At 41.4% G+C, this 16768-nt stretch overlaps 1 protein-coding gene across 2 annotated transcripts in view; it reads right to left on the bottom strand.

Annotated features, from left to right (window-relative positions):
- The window catches only part of CACNA1S (calcium voltage-gated channel subunit alpha1 S), a 342071-nt gene that overhangs the window by 217843 nt on the left and 107460 nt on the right, over positions 1–16768 (bottom strand). For both annotated transcript variants that reach the window (XM_089654106.1, XM_089654105.1), the window contains one exon: positions 15110–15335. In XM_089654106.1, the coding sequence (XP_089510232.1) occupies positions 15110–15335 (226 nt within the window). The remainder of the gene's footprint in view (positions 1–15109; positions 15336–16768) is intronic.

Genomic DNA, 16768 nt, shown 5'->3' with positions numbered 1-16768 from the left:
CTGGCGGCCATCTTTATATACCCATTTAGCTTCTGCTAAACGGAGTGCTAACAATTTGTAGTGTGACTTCAGGAGACTAACAACCAATAAGCTCACCATAAACTCGGAATGAGCAAGTGAGCACATGTGTTTTCTGTTCTCTTCTTGATACAGGTTAGTCACACTTGGTTTATTCTATCTTTGTTCAGTTTTTTGTTTGTTCTGGCATTAGATAAAGAATTCACTAACAACCGTCAATAGGCTGTTTCCAGCATGTCAAAAATATACAGGAATTGGAAACCACCCCAATAGTATGGGGCTTTTTTACATTCACTTTACTCTGTTTAGTATCCTATATGTTAGTAATGGCAACTCTCTAACACAAATTTATCCGCTTCTCCATATGGCCTGTGCTGCCACTATAAAGAAAGTAATTATCTGTATAGTGTAATTCATTTGTTTGTCCCATTAAACTGGAAATAAGAAAGTGAGCACGTGTTTTCTCTTTTCTCTTAATACAGATACTTCAGGCTGCATGTTTGTCATACTTCACACTCAGATTACTGATAATCCTGTAACATTTGGGGGCTCTTCCGGGATTAGTGCAGTCACCGTGCCACAGGTTACAGAGGAGGGAGTGGCTATTACAGTAAAGTGACAGACTTCAGGGAGGATGCATAGAACACAAAATGGCTGATCCAACATCAGTAAAGAAGATGCAGTGGCACATTGAAAAGCTATTGCACGCATTGTCTGAGATTCAGCTGCACTCACTGGCTATCTTGATGTACAAAAAAGAAGGTAAAGCAGTTCTGCAAGCCACAGGTTCAAGTGAGATGGAGACCTGTGAGTATCATGGAATACCTACAGCATCATCATGGAATACCTACAGGGAGAAGACGTATGCAATGCAGTGGACTGAGGTATAGCATACCTTCTCCAGGTCAAAAAACAGGTTTTGTCTTTGATAAGTGAAAGCAGCTATGAAAATCCTAATATAAGTGAGGTGAGAGATTATGGACCATCTTTTCAGAAAGGACAAACCCTCACAACCGACAAAATGTACGTAGCTCATATTAAGGGACATAGCAGCATACCTGCCAAGAAACAAGTTTAAAATTTATGGTGGCATATATTAGTCTTGGACTTGAAATTAACTACAGCAATATCTGTAAACAGATTTGTTCAGATGAAGGTGTAAAGGAAAAATTCTCACAGCTGTGAACTGTGCTAAAAATAATAAAGCCTGGAACCTTTAAAGAGATATTAATTAATTAGGAGGGTCTTTCTGTAGCAGAGCCCAGAAGGTTTTTATGCTCACAATTCTGCAACAGTTTGTTTACAGGATCATGGGACTAAAGCAAAAATTAATGTGGTCATCTCAACAAGTACATAGGTGCTGCTCTTGTTTATCATAAGAACCCAATACAAGGAGTATTTCTTCACATGTTATACCAGGGGTTAAGTGAAACACATCGTGATATTCAAAGGGATATCAAACCATACATTTCAGACTTATCAGTAATTGATGATTCTATTCTAGAGAAAGTTACCAATGCAGCCCAAACAGAAGCAGACAGGCAAGTCAGACTGAGTGGTACTGTTAAGTCCAAATTAGTCATAAAATAATGTCACACAGGCAAAAGGAAACAGAAGTCATAGACTATGGCAATACCACCCATGCTTCACTTGTAGAATTAACTGTGCATGTTTCTACCATTGCAAAAAAATGTGCAATCTTTAAAGCAGGCAAGTGCAGTGAGAAATTTAGAAGATGGACCAACAAGGTTGTCAGATTATAATATTAATAAAAGAAATATGCAGTGTTGTAAACAATGTGTGAACCAAGGAAAATAAAAATGTAGGCAATGCTCTAACTCTGGACAGGAAGGTCATATGGCAGGAGGGTGCATAAAAAGAGATAAGTTGCCAGAAAATGAGAAAGGGGCACAAGTGTTGGACAACCAGTGACCAGCTATGATAAAAAGTCCCAAGTCACTGTAAAACCTAAAGATATCCTTTACTCACCTTGCTACTGTGAGTCAAAAAAGTAGCCAGACTAATACGGAGCAATCGCTTACACACTTGTAATTTAGGAGGGATACCCACAAAAGTACTAATTGACAATAATTCCCAAGTAAGCATTGTGGCTGCAAGATGGGTTAAACAACACCAGAAACAAGCTGCAATTCAGCCAATTGACAAACTTTTAGGAAAAGACAACAAGCTAACCATCACAGCAGAAACCTTTGCAAAAGAGGAAGGGGAAATTGGAAGTTTTTCTAATTTAAATCTTCAGATAAACTTGATGGATAAGACACAAGTACAAAAGTCTTATAACTTCATACCAAAACCCCTGTACAAGGAAGTAAAGGCCTACATAAATAGGCTGTTGGAAAGGGGATAGATATGAAAGTCCAAATATCCTTACTCCTCCCTTGTAGTTTGTGTAAGAAAAAAAAGATAGGAGCTTGAGACTATGTGTAGAATTAAATAAGAAGACTATGCCTGACAGACACCCCTTGACATGAGTTCAAGACCTGAAAGACAATTTGTACACATGGGATCAAGCTGAGAGCAAACAAGTGTGAAGACAAGTAAGATTTCTTGGTGGACTTGTTTCAGGCAATGGTATCAAATAAATCCAAAGGATTCAGAAGCAGTGGATGCAGTTAGAAAAAGAACACCAAAGACAGGTGGGTGAAGTGAGAAAATTACTTGTATTACTTCTGTTTTATACAAAATTGTTTAAGTATAGCAAAACCCCTTTATGACTTACTACAAAAAGGATATGGGGGGGACAAGAAAGGGAACTACAGTAAATGGGAAAACACCTGTAAAACAGGGAACAGCTCAACAGTTGCCCTCTGGGACACCAATTCAGTGGATGCCAGAGTACCAGAAGGTTGTTGACAAGCTAATATTGATATTGACCAAACCCCTAATCCTTGCCTATCCTGACTTTAACTCACCATTTGTATTACACACTGATGCATCACAAGATGGTCTAGGCACAGTGCTTTATCAATGTCAAAAGGCAAAATTACGCTAGGTTCACGAACACTAACACCAAGTGAGAAAAACTGTCATCTCAATTCGGGAAAATTGGAGTTCCTAGCTTTAAAGTGGTCCCTTTGTGATAAGTTTAGGGACTGCCTGTACTATGCTCCCTTGTTTACGGTCTATACAGACAACAAACCATTAACATATGTTCTCAATACAGCAATACTAAACAGTGCTGGACACCTCTGCTTAGGGGAATTAGCCGATTTCTGCTTTGACATCAAATATCGCCCAGGTAACAAAAATGCAAATGATGATGCATTGTTTAGAAATCCATTATGCAGTCTTCAAGATGAAAAAGAGGAACAGAAATTAGAAGAAAAGTCAGCCACACAGAGTTGTACTCAGGAACACAGGCAGGAACACATGGGAGATCATAGACCATGCAACGACAAGGAGGAAATGACCTAAGTTGCTAAAATAGTAAAAAAGGGCTGGCTGTAGGCTGGAAGTAATGAGGAAGGTAATGGAATCCAGGTGGGTCACTGTGGAGACAACAAGTGGCTGGTAATTAACCCACAGCTGAGCAGCTTCTGAGCACTGAAAGACAAGAGCTGCTTGTTAAGTAGCAGGAGCCCAACCCTGACAGTACCCCCCTCCTTAACTATACCTCCCCCTTGGGGGGGCACCAGACTTGAGAGGGAAACAGAAACGGAAAGAACAGAGGAGGGCAGAAGCATTTACATCTAAGGATGAAACCCAAGAACGTTCTTCCAGAATGTAACAGTTCCAGTGAACTAGATATTGTAAGAATCCACAAAACCTATAGGAGTCAATGATAGCTTGTATCTCATATTCCTCATGGTTGTCAACCTGAACCGGGTGAGGGCGTGGTACGGAGGGGGCATAGTGGTTACACACCAAAGGTTTTAATAAGTAAACATGGAATACATTGGAAATATGCATGTTTGTAGGAAGATCTAATGTGTATGCCACTGGGTTAACCCTACGGAGTATGCGGAAGGCCCAATATACTTAGGAACCAGTTTTAGTGAGGGAACATGGAGTTGGAGGTTACTGGAAGACAGTCAGAGCCTCTCCTCAACTTGGTAGGAGGGTTCACGTAGGCATTGGCAGTCAGCATGGAGCGTTGCAAGGATTCTTGGATCTGCACCTAAGGGGAACAGAGTTCACGAAGATGTTCCTCTAAAGCAGGAATTTCCTGCAGAATGAATGTATCAGCAACATGGAAGGCTGGATCCCACAGTTCACCATAAACTGAGATAATCAGAAGGCAGCATTAATGGCATTGTTGTGAGCAAGCTCAAAGTAACAGATCCGACCAGTTGTTATGGTGGTCTGAAATATAGCAATGTAGGAACTGTTCTAAGGCTTGGTTGTCCCGTTCTACGGCCCCATTGGACTGCAGGTGATATGCCAAAGAGAATGAAAGCTGAATTCCTAACTGTGCACAAAAGGCTTGCCAAAACCTGGACACAAAATGGCTACCCCTGTCCGAGATGATAACTTTAGGTAACCCTTGTAACCGAAAAGACCTCCCAAGTGAATATTTATGCCAGTTCTTTGGACATAGGCAACTTCTTTAGCGAAATGCAATGTGACATTTTCGAAAACCGTCAATCACCATAAAAGTGACTGTATTGGGAGTTAGGTAAATCCACAATAAAATCAATAGACAGGTGGGTCTAAGGCCTCTGTCCACTGGGTATGTGTTGCAGAAGGCCTACTGGAAGGTGTTGTGGTGTTTTATTCTAAGAACACACGGGACAAGCAGCTACAAAGGTGGTTACATCAGTGCGGAGACTAGGCCACCAGAATTGTTGAGACATAGACCATTTGAGTTGATTTTTCCCTGGGTGCCCAGCTGCTTTGGAAGAATGGTAGGTCTGGAACAAAGCAGTGTGGAGATTCTCGGGGACAAAGCAGCGGCCATGAGGTTTTCCAGGAAGAGAATGGATTTGAGAAGCCAGAATTCTCTCACCCAATGGTGAAGGGAAACTAGTGCAAATAATGGCCAAAATGTGATCTGGAGGTTTCACAGGAGTAGGAACAGACTCCATTTTGGAAGAGGAAGAAAACCGCAGCGATAATGAAACTGCCTTTATATACTTCGTAGCGGATAAGAATGAGACTATGTAATTGAAGCTTGACAGAAAAAGGCCCACTGAACCCTTCTAGGAGAAAAGCGTTTAGCCTCAGACAAGAATGTGAGATTCTTATGGTCAGTCAAAATGAGGACCGGCACAGTAGTACCCTCGAGGAGATGCCTCCATTCTTTAAGAGCTAAAATGATGGCTAATAATTCTCTGTCCCCAATTTCATAATTGCATTCTGCTGGAGACAATTTTCTAGAAAAGTAGCCACAAGGATGCATAGGGCACACAGGGGTAGGACATTGAAACAGGAGAGTGCCTACTCCAGTCTACTCCAGTCCAGTAGAAGCATTAACCTCAAGAATGAAGGGTAACATAGAATCAGGTTGTGCCAGCACTGGGCTGCAGCAAAAGCGGCCTTGAAGGATTCAAAGGCTTTAATGGAATCTGGAGACCAATTCTGTGGGTTGCTCTCCTTTCTGGTCATATCAGTCAGGGGTTTGACCAGAGAAGAGAAATTACGAATACATTTCCGATAATAATTGGCAAAGCCAAGAAAACATTGCAGAGGATGTAGACCTATGGGTCAAGGCCGCTGTAAGACTGCAGATAGTTTCTCTGGGTCCATCAAGAACCCGGCAGCAGATATGACATAACCCAAAAATGTAACCTGTTCACGATGAAACTCACACTTTTCCAACTTGTAATGCAGGTTGTTCTCTCTCAACCGTCTGTAGCACATGGGAGATGTCTGTGTGGTGGTTTACTTGGGGTTTTGAATATATGAGAATTTCATCGAGGTAAACCACCAGATTGCTAAAGCATATCTCGGAGGATATTGTTAATAAATTCCTGGAAAACTGCAAGAGCGTTGCAGAGACCAAAGGGCATTATGAGGTATTCGTAATGTCCAGTTCTAATATTAAATGCAGTTTTCCATTCGTGGCTCTCTTTAATCCTCACAACATTGTATGGCCCTCTCAAATCAAGCTTAGTGAAGACCGTTGCTTCCTTAAGGCGGTCAAATAATTCCGTTGTCAATGGGATCAGATAAGCATTTTTAATAGTAATGAGATTGAGACACCTATAATTTGTGGATGAACCCCTGAGGTAGTGAATCAGCAACTCCTCCATAGCCTTATCCTCAGTGACATACAGAGGGTAAACCCGGTCATGAGGAGGAATGGCATCAAGTTGACGATCAATTGTGCAGTCATAAGGCCAGTGTGGTTGCAAAATACCAGCCTGACCTTTGTCAAAGAAATCAGAGAATTCCTGATACCCCTCTAACAAAGAAGAGACTGAAGACGTGCACAAGAACCTACTCACTTTCTGAAAACAAGTATTAGTGCATTATGGTGATCGTGACAGAACCTCGGCTCTATGCCAATCAAATGAAGGATTGTGCTTCTGTAACCAATGAAAACTGGGTAATGAGGTGAGGAAATGACTTGGAATTGGATTATGTAAAGATTAAAAGCCTCTGCAGCCATGGTCAACAGAGTGGTTTCATGGGTCACATGGCAGACTGTAAAGGTCTCCCATCAATAGCCTCAATGGTAAGTGGAGAGCCATAAGGCTGCAGCAGTATCAAGTGCTTCAACATGAAGGCACTATCTATAAAAAAGCCTGCAGTTCCAGAATCAATTAGTGCCTGGGTGTTGATGGAAAACTCAGACTAGGAAAGGGTAACTGGAATTAAAGGCTTATCTTTAAGGATAGCTGGGGACGCAAAGACCCAACCTAAGGTCTGTCCCCTACAGGACACTTTGTTATAGAAGCTTTATACATATGACGTTTCCCATTCCACTTAATTACTTAAGCCTGTATATATCTTTCTCTCTGCTCTGACCGCTACCGCTATGTATGAACTTCTTTGCATTCCTAGCTATTGTGCTGTATGTCCTTAATTGAGTGCTAGCTAGAGATGAATGAAATAACACACTGGAATGGCGGATGAGTAATCCGGACTTGTCTCAGTCATGGAAGTTCTACATCTATGTAGTTCCCTATTCTATTAAGCTATATTACAGCTTTGATTGGTACAATCTAGCTCTCTGCTCTGACCGATACTGCTATGGTATAATTGCTTTGCTTTCCAAGCTATTGCGCTACATGTCCTTAACTTTTTCCTGCTGTGTATTCAACTGCTGCTTAATTAGTATTCAGGAGAAGGACTGGACGTGATTCATCCTACTCTGGCCTTTATATTCCACTTACTGTGGACTGTATATATAATATAACTTGTTTTGACATTCATGGATGGATAGGACTGCAATACAATTATATAACCTGTGCTTTATTCATACACCCCTCCGGTACCCATTATTACCATCTGGGTCTTTACCACCAATCAGGAATATTGATTGTTTATGTAATGGACCTATTTTGGAGTTAAGGCTACTATACACCCCCGATACCCATACAATTGGTACTACTTACCTTCTTATTTATAGTCACATGTGACACTAGCCAGGGTGTATCCCATATGGTTATACAAGGCATCCGGATGTTATTTTGTTTATTTGTCTATGTTTTGTCTTGTCTGTTTGCCTGCATTATACTATATGTATGTCCATATGTGTCTTAAGCTAGCCAGTGCTTGTTATTCACACTGGTGATTTTTAAAAAGGTTTTTCACTAGTGATATGGAAAGATTTATGATTAAGGATTTATACCTAATAGACTATATTAATTTTCTATACCAGTCCTTACGCTTTGTCTTCAAAAATAACCGCTATACCCCCTCTATGGAGATACATTGTTTAGAAAGGCTTTATGGTGAAGGTATACTAGTTTTACTAGCTTTAATTATCCTCTTATTGAGTTTTTGTTATATTTCAGCCTGGTTGAAAAACCTTCTGCAGGAAGCTGGATCTCCCCCAAACTGCTGAGGAAGCAGAGCAGAACCAGTCATACCTCTTACAGTGGTAGTATCAAATGCGGCTGCCTGAACTTGGATAGGAGCAGCAGCATGGATGGCTTGCAACACTGGTTGTACCAGAGCAGCAGGGGTAGGATTATCCAGATGAGCAGTTCGGTTTAGAAGTGTTTGTATTGCTATGGCAAACTGATCCAAGTGGTGGTCCTGCTTATCCAATCTGGAAAAAATATTTTGACTAGGTGGATTGCCTGCATCTTCTGAATTCCTAGCTTGTGGATAATGCCAGGAACTAAAAACCAGGCGACACAGAAAGTGCAGTTAAAAATCACATGAAATAATAAATGAAATAGCAGAAATAAGCCAAGGTTTGGATGCCAGAGCGGGTAATCAGACAAGCCAGGGTCAGGAAACCAGAAGTCAGTGTAGTCAGGAGCCAAAAATCAGGAACAGGAATCAGAAGAGAAGTCAGCCAGACCGAGTTGTACACAGGAACACAGGCATGAACACACTGAAGATCATAGACCATGAAAGGAGGGCAAGGAGGAAATGAGCTAAGCTTCTAAAATAGCAAAAAGGGCTGTGTCACGGTCTGGGTCACGTTCAGAGACCAGTTACTATAGCGGAAAAAGGCTTAACTGAAACCAGCAGGATCGGTACACCAGCGGGTCACCCTGGGAAATAGTGCAGGCTCACCTGAGGTGTGGGGTCTAAGTATTAACCGGTTTTCACCAGAGCTCCTAGTGGTGGAGATGGATTTGGCTGCGTGTTAATACCAGGTCGCAGGTCTCAGGATCACCCCACCAGGGAATGAGCAAGCTGGAAACCAATAGCAGATCAAACAGGTTAGCGTTCAAACAGTCAGTCACAAGCCAAGGGTCAGTCACAAATGGTAGCAGATGAGGATAAGGCAGAATCGTAGTCAGTAGCAAGTCAAAGGTCGGTAGCGAAGATGTAGACGGCAGCAGGAACGATAAGCGGGATATTGGCTGGGAAGGCACAATAATCTGGCAAATAGGAAATGCAGAGGCATGGCTTTTATCAGGAAGTTCATGGGAGGAGCAAGGAGTTCAAAGTTCAACAGAAAACAAGGCACAAGGCAGGATTGTCCAACAGATCAGGCAGAGTGTTGTCCAGCATCCCAGGTAGCTCAGTGAGAAGAAACATTGCCTCTCACCGCAGAAGGCCCAGGTTTGATCCCAGGCTCTGAGAGTACTCCCCTCCTTACTGGACGTCTTAGGACCAGGCTTGTGGGGGAAACCTCTGGTGGAATTCTCTTGTTAATCTAGGAGCATGAACATTTTCCTCAGGCTCCCAAGAATTTTCCTCTTGCCCATATACTTCCCATTGGACAAGATATTGCAATTTTCCTCTAAACATCCTAGAGTCAAGAATCTTCTCCACCACATATTCTTCTTCACCCTGTACCTCAACAGGTTGAGGAGGTGGAAGAATTCTACCAGAGAAAGGATTTTCATGAAATGGTTTGAAAAGTGAAACATGAAAAACAGGGTGAATCTTCATACTGTCAGGAAGTTTTAAGCGAAAGGTGACTGGGTTGATCTGAGCAGAAATCTGGAAAGGTTCCACAAACTTTTGGCCCAACTTTGAAGATGGAACATGAACCTTCAGATTTTTAGTAGATAGCCAAACCTTGTCGCCCACATGAAAGGTAGAAAGTGATCTGCGATGACTGTCGGCAGCCTTTTTATAACATTCCTGAGCCTCCCCCAAGGTCTCGATCAACTTCGCCTGAATCTCCTGGAATGTAGTTAATCTGTTGGCAACAGCAGGAATTTGAGTTGCGATAGGGAGATCAGGAATAAAAACTAGATGATACCCCGTATTGAGAAAAAAGGGGCTTTGGGAGGTGGAGCTATGTTTAGCATTGTTATAGGTAAACTCTGCCGTAGGTAAATAGTCCACCCAGTCACCCTGAAGATAACTGACAAAACACCGAAGGTACTGTTCCAAAGTTTGATTGATTGGTCCTCTCTGTCTGACCATTAGACTCTGGATGAAAAGCAGAGGACAGGTTAACAGTTACCCCTAAAGCTGAACAAAAGCTTTTCCAAAATTTTGATGTAAACTGTACTCCTCTATCAGATACTACATCATCAGGAATTCCGTGTAATTTAAAAACCATTTCGAACCATCAACTCCGCAGTTTGTTCAGCAGAAGGTACCCCCTTAACAGGTATGAAATGAGCCATTTTAGTAAGGCGGTCGACAACTCCCAAGATAGTAGTCATTTCTTTTGAGGGAGGTAATTTGACTACAAAGTCCATAGAAATTGACCCCCAAGGTCTTGATGGAACAGGAAGTGGCTGAAGCAACCCCAAAGGACATGCTCGGGGTGTCTTATGACGTGCGCACGTCAGACAAGAGGCCACGTAGCGTTTGATATCCTTCTTGTAACTAGGCCACCAGAAGGAACATGACAGAAGTTCATCAGTTTTTGAAATCCCAAAGTGTTCTGCCAGTTTGGAGTCATTAACTAATTTGAGGACTTCCACCAGAGCAGACTCAGGTACATAGAGACGATGTGCTAGAGTCCAAAAGCCGTTATTGTACTCAAGGTTTATGTCCCTAGGAGGATCCCTGGGAAGTGGGTCATTCTTATACCCCTCTTTGAGAAGACTCAAGAATGTCTTTGCACTTGTGGCCCCTAGGAAGTTCTTTTGAGTTAGGATTGAACATTTGGAGTTTCCCTCCTAAAGAGGCTCAGACAGCATCCTTGATAAAGCATCGGCCTTTCCATTCCTCGATTCAGGTCGATATGATATAACAAAATTGAAACTGGAAAAGAATAAAGACCAGCGTGCTTGTCTGGAAGACAATCTCTTGGCCGAGCAAATGAATTCCAGATTTTTATGGTCAGTGAGAACAGTTACAGGATGATTAGCCCCTACTTGCAGATGCCTCCATTCAGAAAAGGCTTCCTTCATTGCCAGTAGCTCTTTATTTCCAATGTCGTAATTTTTTTCGCCTGAGGACATCAAACGAGAAAAGTAGGCACAAGGATGAAGCTGCATTTTTTTATCAATTCGCTGAGACAGGATAGCTCCCACGGCAGAATTGGAAGCATCCACTTCCACTATAAAGGGTAGTTCAGGATCGGGATGTACCAAAATTGGTGCGGAAGTGAAAAGAGTTTTCAGCTTTTCAAATGCAGCCTGTGCCTCAGGGGTCCACACGAAGGGTACCCCCTTCTTCGTCAGCTGTGTGATTGGAGCTATCACTTTAGAAAAATTTCTTATAAATTTTCTGTAAAAGTTGGCAAACCCGACGAAACGTTGAATTTCCTTAACATTTCCAGGGGATGACCAATCTACCACTGCTTTGATCTTCTCGGGATCCATGCTCACTCCCTCTGGAGAAATGATATAGCCGAAGAACTGGATCTGGGTTTGTTCAAACTCACATTTCTCCAACTTAATGTAAAGTCTATTTTTCCTTAATCTTTCAAAGACAGTGCAAACATGTTTGCGGTTCTCCTCCCAATTATCAGAAAAGATAAGAATATCATCCAGATAGGCAATTACAAATTGGTCCAACAGATCACGAAAAACATTGTTGATAAAATGCTGAAACGTTGCAGGGGCGTTGCAAAGTCCAAACGGTATCACCAAGGATTCGAAATGCCCATACCTGGTTCTGAAGGCAGTTTTCCATTTGTCTCCTTGATGAATGCGGACAAGGTTATATGCCCCTCGTAATTCAAGTTTTATAAAGATCTTGGCAGAACGAAGTCTTTCCAACATTTCAGAGATCAAGGGTAATGGATAGCCGTTTTTAATAGGGATTTTATTCATGTCTCTGTAGTCAATGCATGGACGCAAGGTGTAGTCTTTCTTTTCAATGAAGAACAGGGCTGCTCCTGCAGGAGAAGTTGAGTGTCTACTGTCAGACTGGCTTATAGAGTTTATTTGTTCAGGCACAATCACATCAGCCATAGCAACTGTTCTTCTAACTTTGTTAGGACAATTAATTGCATAATGACCAGAATCCCCACAATATAGACATAAATTCTCTGAACGTTTTCTCTCTCTCTCCTGAATGGAAATGGATCTCTTGATAACATCGACCTGCATAGGCTCAGGAGTGTTATAACCCAGAGAGACTCTTGAATCAAGCTGAACAAATGGACTAGCAGAGAGATGCATGCCGCTATTACCTCCAAACATTCCCAGGCTCTCCTTCCTCCTTTCTATAAGTCTTTGATCGATTGGGATACACAATTGGATGAATTCCTCAAGATCATTAGGAATATCTACTCTGTCAAGCTCATCTTTTACCTGTTCAGAAAGCCCTTGGCGGAACTGGCTCTTTTGTGCAACAGGGTTCCAAGTGGTATCTGCGATCCAACTTCTGAATTCGGCTGTGTATTCATCGACCGAGTGTCTACCCCGCCGCAGACTATGCAATTTTGCTTCGACAGTAGCACAACGGTTGGGATCAAACAGAAGCAGAGTCAGTCACAAGCCAAGGGTTGGGCACAAATGGTAGCAGATGAGGATGAGGCAGAATCGTAGTCAGTAGCAAGTCAAAGGTCGGTAGCGAAGATGTAGACGGCAGCAGGAACGATAAGCGGGATATTGGCTGGGAAGGCACAATAATCTGGCAAAGAGGTAATGCAGAGGCATGGCTTTTATCAGGAAGTTCGTGGGAGGAGCAAGGAGTTCAAGGTTCAACAGAAAACAAGGTAGGATTGTCCAATAGGTCAGGTAGAGTGTTTTCCAGCATCCCAGGTAGCTCAATGAGAAGAAACATTGCATCTCACCGCAGAAGGCCCAGGTTCAATCCCAGGCTCTGACAGGCTGTCTGTAGGCTGAACTAATGAGGCAGGTAATAGAATCCAGGTGAGTCACTGTGGAGATGAGTGGCTGGTAATTAACCAACAGCTGAGCAGCTTCTGAGCACTGAAAGAAAAGAGCTGCTCGTTAAGTAGCAGGAGGCCAGCCCTGACAGCAACTCTATTTAAAGATTGAATAGATAGTTATTGTAAATGCTTCATACATTGGAAAAGGAAAAGAAAGCTTAATGGAAAGAGTATTTACCAAAAATAGTCAATGCATATAATTGTAATAGGCATTAAGCAACCAACTATGCCCATTTCTTTCTGTTGTATGGCAGAACACCCTGTTTAACAGTGGATCTGTTATTTGATATGGATGATGAGAAGGAGGAAAGATGACCCCAGCAGTATGCTGAAAAATTAGCTATCAAGATGAGAGAATCTTACTGCATTGCTTCTGAGAATAGCCAAAAGAAACTTAAAAGGTACTATGACCAACGTGCAAAAGATGTGACACATTTGTCACAAATGGGAGGCCCAGGAAAACTCTGAACATACTAGGAAAAGGCAGTGTACAGGGTAGTTGAACAGATAGAACAAGAGCATATCCACAAAGTTAAACCAGAGAAAGGTAACAAACCAGTAAGAGTGGTTCATCATAACTTGCTACTCCTAGTCAATGATTTGCCTTTTGAAGATTTTACACTAGGCAAAACAAAGGAAAATTACATTAGGACAGCAACAAGAGTAAAAGAAAACAGTAGCCTAGAGATTTCAGATTCAGATACCTCACAGGATGAATACTATGTGTATTGTCCCACACTCTTCAAAGACAGTGAGCAATGCATAGTTTCCCAATTATAACCTAAGGCTGAGGAATTCTATCCTAGTGACCCTAACCTTTCAGCTGGAGAATTAGCAAGACAAGAAATGCCAGATGAAGTGGTTTTGGAGCCACCCACAGATGTTGTGGAAGAAAATATTCCAGAATCACATCAACAGGATTACAACCAGAGGATAAGACAGCTGCACCAACACCCAATGAACCAATGAGAGTAGGAAACCTGTCCTCTGAACAAAGATATTCTCAAAGAATACGTAAAGCAAAGGCGATATTAACATATGAGATATGTGGCAATCCTTCTTTTAAAAAGCAATATGTTTCAACATATGACTGAACAGCATTGTGACCCCCAGACATCAAATGGCCAGCATATAAAAAATTTGCAATTCCCTCATGTTCATATTTCTTGAACCATGGATCTGTAACCAACCCCTTGCAGCCGAACCCCTTGGACCCCTGCAGACCACCACATTCCAAATCCAATCCTTAGAGACACCATCCCTCACAAGTGCAGTGTAGCTCTTGTATTACAGGTCTACAGGTGGAGCAATCCCAAGCACAAAGACAAGTTCCACCTCACTGGAACTGGAGTATCCTGGTAGCAGTTGGGGAGAGGCTCCACAGAATAGCTGGATCTTTTGGAAAAGTTGTGTGCTATTAAGTTCATGGCCAGCTGCCAGCATGCTAGTTTTGACAGTGGAGGGCCTTTTCACCTGGCTGCAGATCCCTTACCTAACTACATCTGCCTCATGAGGTTTCTGAGCTTCTGACAGAAGGAAGCAAATAAATGTATCTTTCCTAGACATGTCCAGGAGCCCAGGGAGTTGTGGAAAACATCTGCATGTGAGCATGGTTGGTAAATAGGAACTCTGTGACAGTGCTGCAGCTTGCTCACCCTTTTCTGCCTCCTGCACATTCCTATTAGTTAATGGGGCAGCATCATAGTGAAAAGGACAGTTTAGAGGTAGGAGGTAGTTGCCTTATTTGTATCAATGTAAAAAGGAATAATTTCTTTACTTTATTACCATATTGCAATATGCACAAGGGTGAATTTACTAATACTGGAGCAGACAGAATGTGTAGCATAGTAACCAATCAGCTTTTATTTTTAGCTTTGAAAATGAAAGATAGAAGCTCATTGGTTGTTATGTATCAGCATTAGTAAATCCCCCCCCCCCCCACGATATTATTGTTTTTCATTGGTATAGCTATGTGAGAAAATACTTAAATTACAAGCAAAGATCAATAAGCAAATGGAAAAGATCTTAACCCTTGTAAATAAATGTTGGAAAGAAGGGTTAGACCCTGTGTAAAATTTTTATCGCTGTGTCCCTACCATTCCAAGACATGGTACAAGCTGATATAAATCTCTGAATCTTAAATTTTCTCTACAGAAGGCAGTTCCTAACTACAGTTACTTTCTGGTGTGTGTCTATCCAAATATTTTACATCATAGGCTATACATCCTGTACTTTTTCCTGTGTGATTACCGTGTAATCTTGAATATTCTAAGTAGCCGTATGCAACGCAGTACTGATATTCCAAGAGGAGACATGATATCGCTGGCCACCAGCATGATCTCAAGCAGTCCTGTGCAGACTACGAAGCAGTCAAACCGGTTGAAAATTGACATAAAATATGACTGGAAACCAAGTGCATATATTTTTACGACCATCTCCATGGTGAAGAGAGCTAATAGCACTTCATTCGTGATGTCTGCAAATGATGGGAAATACAAGAATTTTTTAATGCATTTAAGTCTTGAAAGGGGTAGCCAAATAAATGCAGTAACACTTACAAATATAATTAAAATCACTTTAAAAGTTAAGTTATAGTCAAAAAACTTGAATTAAGGTAGCTTGTAACAAAATTATGTCATGAACTTTATTAAGTAAACTCAAAAAATATGTTGTTTAATTACTTTTCTTGACCAGTCAGTTTATGATTTGGATTTACTATAAATTAGTTTATTTTATTTATTTTATTCTATTTTAGCACCCACATATTTTAGTCTGAGTTTGTTAAAGGCCATGACAAATGATTTTCATGATAAGTTTAAAAAATGCACTTAATAAAGTAACTTTTAAAATGTACGCTTTTGGGTCTTATGATATTTATACAGTTTGTGATTCATATCCAACATCTAAATACTCAGTTGAAATAAATATGTGAACTGTTTAGTTGCAACAATATTTGTCTGCAGTTTTGCAACGTCCTGTGTCGCCTGGCTGCTCACTGGACTTTAAAATAATATTACCACACAACTTATTTTACAGTTATGCTCTCCTTCTGTAAGCAGCCTAAACACCTTTCCTTGCCCAACCCAAAGCCTTAAACATGTTATATTGACAGCATTGTTTGTCGAAAATGTAAAGACCTCTCACTCTCAGTCTGATTTGCAATGAGCAAGGTGTTGCAGAAAGTTGCTATAAAGGTTTTATACAGTTATACTTTACCACATTTTAAAACACATTAAATGATTGTAAAAAATACTAACTGTAGCATGCACTTTACAAAGGCGTTTGCTCCAGAGCTTCCAAGGAAAAAAAATCAGCATTTTTGTTTGCACATGATTGGATGATGGATGTCAGCAGTGCTTCCCCTCATTTACTAAGCTCTGGAGCAATGCCCTCACAGATGTGAAACTGCGCTTGCAAAGTTCACAGTCTAACTGGCTTTAGTAAATCAACCCCAGCATTGTTTGGAGATCTGCTTTCACATCTTCTTTTAAAGGATAAGGAAATACAAGAGCAAATATTTAAAGCAGACCCCTATTCATTGTAAAAAAACCCCACTAACACTATATAAAAAAAACTGTAGCTAAACAATTGCACTTACATTTAGTATGTCTTTACACCTTTCTGTTTACATTTAGACATTTTTACACTGTTTGTTGTCCGCCCCTGTTCCCTGTTTTAAAAAAACAACTGGTGGCTGGTGTAGCAAACTTGCTCACGCAGATTCCCCCTTTTTATTAAAAGTATTCATTTATCCTTTATTCTCCTTCCCCCTCCCTTCCTGAGAGGCACAGTGACAGATGTGTGTGTTAAAAGTTGCTGGCAGGCTAGAGCAGCAGGGGGCCCAGAGCTACAAAGCCCCCCCCCCCCCCCCCAGAGAGACAGAGCCTGGCTGCCCAAGAACCTGTGTAA

The sequence above is a fragment of the Staurois parvus genome, unplaced genomic scaffold (genome assembly GCF_062004578.1).
Source record: "Staurois parvus isolate SC_StPar_1 unplaced genomic scaffold, SC_StPar_1.0 ptg000744l, whole genome shotgun sequence".
NCBI classification, from domain to species: domain Eukaryota; kingdom Metazoa; phylum Chordata; class Amphibia; order Anura; family Ranidae; genus Staurois; species Staurois parvus.
The sequence above is the reverse complement of the archived record's forward strand: the minus strand, read 5'-3'. Positions and strand labels throughout refer to the sequence as shown.